The 6,000-nt window shown below is 46.3% G+C and overlaps 1 protein-coding gene across 2 annotated transcripts in view; it reads left to right on the top strand.

Annotated features, from left to right (window-relative positions):
- Positions 1 to 343: 343 nt before the first annotated feature.
- Positions 344 to 6,000, top strand: part of TNRC6A (trinucleotide repeat containing adaptor 6A) — a 38,935-nt gene continuing 33,278 nt past the window's right edge. For both annotated transcript variants that reach the window (XM_077919168.1, XM_028707024.2), the window contains exons 1-2: positions 344 to 576; positions 2,475 to 2,522. In XM_077919168.1, coding sequence (XP_077775294.1) covers positions 572 to 576; positions 2,475 to 2,522 — 53 coding nt within the window. In that variant the 5' untranslated portion in view covers positions 344 to 571. The remainder of the gene's footprint in view (positions 577 to 2,474; positions 2,523 to 6,000) is intronic.

Here is a 6,000-nt window from a genome sequence, read left to right as displayed (position 1 = left end):
TACCTCGCAGGGTCGCTGTGTGGATAAAATGGAGTGCGGGGAGGGGGAGCGTGTGCGCCACCTAGCGCTCCTTAGAGGAAAAGAGGCGGGCTATAATAAATGCAGCAACTGAGCTGATGAATAAGCCGCATCCCTACATCCACGGAGGGGACTCTTTTGCCCCTTCTTCCACCACATTTTTTCCTAACGCTTCGTTCCACGGCGGATCCGTCGCGCCAATTCGACCTCCCTCCCCTCTCCCTCTCCCGCTCGTTGCTAGGGCGCCATGTTGGCGGCGACGGGAGCCCCCCCGGAAGTGCTTCCCACCGGCGGGGGGAGGCGGGGCGTCCGCTTCCGGGGCGTGGCGGCGACGGGGCTGCTGGGGAGTCTCCTCCGTGAGGGAGGCTGGAAATGGCGGCGGCTGGGAGGGGGGAGAAGAAGAAGAGGCGGAGGCGGAGGCGGCCGACCCGGGTGGAGAAGCAGCAGCAGCAGCAGGAGGCAGCCGAGGCCACCCTGCCGGGGACCCCCAGGCCGGGGCGCCGGGAATAAGAGGCGGAGCAGGCGACACCCCCGCCGCCCCCCCCCAAAGCACATGCGGTGAGGAGGGGGCGCCGTGGTCCGGGTTAGGGGGGGTGTCGTTTGCAGGATAAGGTGCAGCCGGGACAAAATTTTCCTCTCATATATATCTCCCCAGCACCTTAAAAAAAAAAAAAAGCCCCTCACTAAACATGGCGCGCGAGGGCCGGGCCTGCCCCCCCATTTTGCTGCTGCGCCAGCGCTCCGCCTTGCACGGAGCTGCCCGAGAGAGAGAGAAACGCGCGCCCCGCCGCCGCCCCGTGCCCGCGCTTTGCGTGCGCCCTTGCCCCGGGGAGGCTGCAAAGCGGTGCATGGCGCCCGGGGGAAGGAGAGGGAAGAGAGAGTGGGGAAAAGAGAATGAGAGAGTCTCCTCCTCTTCTGTTTACTTCAGCTGCAAATGCAAGAAAGCGTGAAAGGGGGCCCCTGCGAGGAAGCGGAAATTTCGCTCGCCCCCCCCTCCCCGCAGCGGAGGATGGCGCGAGAGGAGAAGGAGTGCAGCGCAGGCAGCCGTCCACCCATCCTGCGCTCATTGCAGACAGGAGGCGGTGGGGGCCCTTATGCCAAATGAGAAATACTTGCAATGAGGCTGGGGTGCAGCCTGCTCGCCCCAGATTTGCCCAGATGGAAGGAAAGGATGTCTTCCCCACCCAAAAAATAGCATCTAAGTAGAACTAAAGGGGTGCATGGGCAGAGGAGGTGCTTTCAGTCGAGCTCCCTAGGGTGCATTCTTAGATGGAGAGGAGGGGTGCCCCTGTTGTAATAAATAGCATAAAAGTCTGTGCCACCCTGTTGGCCTGACAGTGGCTGTACCCTTAGGATGCCCTCTGTAGATCCCTGCAGGGTGAGCAGCGTTGAAGGGCCTCAATAGAGTACAAGTTGCTGAGCTTTTACCTCTTTAGCTGCCAGCACCATTCACTTAAGTTCTGAAACACCCCCCCTCCTTTTTATTTTAATTGAATGGACACTGGTGAGGTATGAAAATACCACCCCATCCATTTGTTGGGCACACATTTGTATACAGTAGCAGCTGCGTCTTTAGCAAAACAGCTGATACAAGTACATATGTCACCATGTTCTGTTGCAGGTAGAATCTGGCCGAACCATTAACCCACCTCCTATAATTCCTTTGCTCTGAGCCCAGAGCATGTTTCCAACTCAGCCATAGATTCGAATCTGTTTTGGACATATTGAGAGCACTTAATGTTGTGGTTCCATGTTTGGTGCCTAGGCCTCAGTCCCACCTAGGGCAGAGTGTTGCAAGTATGGTGTACCTTACATGCAGTGAATGTTCTTGTGGAGCACATCAGGCAATAGCAATTTCTGTTCTGAAGCTATATTATTAATATACTTTCTGTTTGCTAATCTTACAAGCTGGTGCTGAGCTGTATAGTTCTAGCTTCTTTGGGACAGGGCTTCTCAGTGCATTCCAGCTTTGTCTCTGGTGCTATCTGAGTCTATCCTGTTAGCTGCTTTTGCTGGCCTCAGTTATCTTTCACCTGCACCTTCACATTAGTTCATCTGATTAAATGGGTCGTTGCCTACAACAGCAGTTTTAAATGTGTCGATTTTGAAGGTGCCACAAAGCTCCTTCCTTGGGTTTTCTTGCAAGCGGTTGACATGGCTGTCTTCCTGTTGGTGCCAGAAATACATGTTGTGCTCAGAACGGGACTGATGAGGGTTTTCAGCTGCTGAACTCTTGCTTCTCCTGCACCAACGTGTGTGTTCGTGTTCACTGCTTTTCTCAATCAGCTAGTGCATATGTGTATTTTTATTCATTGCATATTCATTTCTCATTTAACTGTGCACAATAAAACAATCCTTTAAATCATTGGTCAGACAAGTATGCCTGCATTTGTACTTCTGATTTGTTACTGCCTGGGCTTGTTTTCTTGATTGGGGATATGTGTGTTCTTTTTCAGAGTGTTGGAAGCTAAAGCTACCAAAGAAGTCGAAAGAAAACTAAGCAGGTAAGTCAGAAATAAAAGGGCAGAGAACGAACTGAAGGGCATGTAGGAATTGGGCGCTTAGACAATTGACAGTTTGCGTGATTTGTTTTAAAGAAATGTGGTGAAGCTTCCTTATAAAAAGTAATTGAGCAGAGGGGTCCTTTGTGAAGCGGCGTCCTCCACTCCTTTAAATATCTTGCTGAACATATTTTCTTTTGCTACATTTAAACTGTTGCCAGAAGCAAGCAAGAGCAAAAATGAATGCAGGGTTTGTTTGCTGTGTGTGTTTTTCATCCTTGCCTAGCCAGATGGATTTTTATTGGCTGGAAATCATCGCTGGCCTTGAACTCAACACAAGCCGCATCTTGTGAAATAAACATTTGTTCCTTTCTATGTGCTGTATTAAGGAGTGTGAGAAGTAGCTGCTTGCTAATAGCCAGGGAAATTTGAAACTTCCCATTACTACAGTAGTAATAGAAACTTTGGAATTAGCTTAAGAGTTTGGAGTGGGAATGGGGGGGGGGGTAAATATCTGACCAAATTATTTTTCAGTACTTTTGTGCTCCTCCTTTATCTTTGCAAAGAGGTAGCCCACTATTCCCATAGTGCAGCTAGGCAATTGAGAATGAGCAGCGCACTGCAAACCCAGGTCACTCAGATCAAAACCCTGCAAAGTACCTGCTCAAGTGCTTTCTGTTTTCTTGCATTACGCGTATATGTCAGATAGTATTCTTTCTGCACTTGTAAGGAACTGATCTTTTAGTGTGGCAGCACCTACACTTTGGAACTCCCTGCCTATTGATATCAAGCAGGTGCCTTCACTGTACCCGTTTTGGCGTCTGCTTAAAGCATTTCTGCATATGTAAGCCTATCCAGTTATGTAGATGTTGATGTATTTTAGTTTCTTTTGCTTTTAATTATTTTGATATGTCTTTGTTTTTAACTTTTTATTTAGGATTTAAATATTTATTGTAGACTGCTTAGTAGTTTTGTAAACTGCTTAAGTGGTATATACATTTCGTTAAATAGAAACTAAAAGCACTTTTGATTAGGGATTCTTATCCAAATATGTTAAAAGTTGACCTGTGTTTTATTTAGTAATTTTAGCTTAACTACTGATTTTAATTACATTCTGATTTTTTTGAAAACAAATACACCTATTAACTTTTTTTAAAAAACTGTATCGCATATTTCTCTTTTTTATACACTGTTTACAGTTAAGCCATCTACAGATGGCTAAATAATGATGTCTAGCCCCACCCAGACCCCCGTCCCCTTGCCACACTCTGTGTTTGATAACTTTCCCCCCTTAACTGGCCACAATTTGGTCTTAGCCAATAGACAGGAAGTTAATTATTTTAAACGTCTGTATACCTCATTTCAGCTCTAACAGCCTCCCGAGCATACACCCAAATGTTGAAAAATGAAAACTGTATCTTGTCAAGATTTATACAGTTAAAAACAAGACTTTCTGAAAAACCCTGACTGAGTTTACAGAGCAGAAATCAAGGCTACTACATCTTGCCTTGGTTTGGTTTTTTAATGTGTAGTAATTGTGATAGTTCTGCACATCAGTAGAAGGTCAAGGAGAGTAGTTTATTGTTAATCTACTGAACATTGCCATTTAATTCTTAGAAACATAGGAAGCAGTCTTAGACCAAGTCAGGCCACTGGGCCCATCTAGTCTGGTAGGGCTTTCACCAGGCCAGCCCAACTTTTCATACCAAGTGGGCCACAAATGTACTTCAACATGGAACCCGTGGACCGCACACCACCTTGTTGTGGGGCAGGGGTTGGTGAGGCCAAAAGTTGACCCCAGCTCTTGGTGCTGCCTTCCCAAAACCAGCTAAGTGAGACACCAGGTTTCCCAAGTTCACGAAAATAAAATAAATACTTCAACAATAAAGCCCATATACAATAACAGTATGAAAATGAACAAGAGCTATGATGAACGCATTCAACCTTGCGTTGTCACAAGTGAGGAGTAAATAAGAAGAAATATATGTACTCCCTTTCAAGGGAGGTGTTTGTACTTCTGCTTTTGAAGAAAGCATGCTCCCAGTTGAAACACTCAGCTGCAAATGCTACCAAAAAGGGCCCTGTCCTTCCCACTCCCCAATTCCTTCTCGTCTCTATTCGCCTTGGAAGGAAGGGCCCCCTTTTCTGTCCTACAAAAGAAAACAGTTGAGAACTCTGATTTATGCAAAGGACTTTGCTCACACAATTCTTTTCTTTTTTAAAAATAATTTTTATTGAATGATTTTGCTCACACAATTCTTGGTGTGAATAGAGAAGCAAGTGTAAATGCCCTGAACTCTACAAGGATGCCTTTGTCATTGTGAACACAACTGTAGTTTTCTTGGTCAAATCTGTTGCTGCAGGCATGTTTAAAGTGAAACTGGCAGTGGAAGGATAGTGTGTTTCATTACATGAGGATTTTTATAGGGTGGCATGGGACTCCTATCAAGCAAATGAATGGTCAGGGGCCTTACACCTCACTGCCAGAGGGTGGCTTAATTGCAGTATCATTTTTACCCCTCTAATCTGTGCGCGTGTGCAGCTAGGGTAAATTTGAAATAATGGTACTGCTTATACTGAAATCACCCAACCTGGCATCTCTGGTGCTAAATAAATAAATGCAACAGAGGAAATGCTGACTAGCATTAGAACTTAATGCCATCAAAGCACAACCTGCTGCTGCTACACCCCTATTGGGGTTTAGAAGTGAAACTCAATAAAGGGCACGAACTTTCTTTAAAGCAATCAGCACCTTGCTGCATAAAAACAACATAATAAATGTTGCATTTGTGGTGAGGATGTTTAGAGTGTGTGACATAAGCTATCTGGCCAGAGCTTAGGAGCTCATGCAAGGCGGCTCTGTAACAAATTTTCAGAGTGTTCAGTAATGGTCTGAGTCTTCTTCCTGAGCCAATTGCTGCTGCCTACAGCACTGCTCATGCTGTGGAGTGGTTCATCATAGACAGGCAGGAATCTTAATGAAACTCTGAGCAGAGTTTCAAAGCATGTGGTCAGATCTAGGGCTGGGCGATAGCTTGTTTTCAATATTGCAATATATCAGTTAAACATCTCGATGTATCACAATATCTGAAATAAGGAAGGAACTGTGCAGAGGCAAACAGGACAATGTCCTGGCAGCTGCTACTACTTAGGGGCCTAAAACGGATAAATGACAATATTATCAATCATCTCACACTCAGTTTCATCAGCAGGCAAGCCAAAATGCATCCCAGCAGGACTTTTGGGTTTGGGTTTGGCTACCAAATGGTCCTGTTCAGACAATCCAAAGTACAGCGATGAGTCATAGTGAATAGAAATAATCTGGGACTGCCAGCAGGCCTGCTAGGAGGCAGCAGAAGCAGTGGCATAAACAGCTTGCCATGATTGCGGTATGTGTCAGCAGTAGCAGTGACAACCTGCAAGGCCTGGCGGTGGCGGCAAAATCATTGGTGGCCTGCAAGTCCTCTTGGCAGTGCCAGGA

This window comes from Podarcis muralis, chromosome 14, assembly GCF_964188315.1.
Source record: "Podarcis muralis chromosome 14, rPodMur119.hap1.1, whole genome shotgun sequence".
Classification (NCBI taxonomy): domain Eukaryota; kingdom Metazoa; phylum Chordata; class Lepidosauria; order Squamata; family Lacertidae; genus Podarcis; species Podarcis muralis.
The sequence above is the reverse complement of the archived record's forward strand: the minus strand, read 5'-3'. Positions and strand labels throughout refer to the sequence as shown.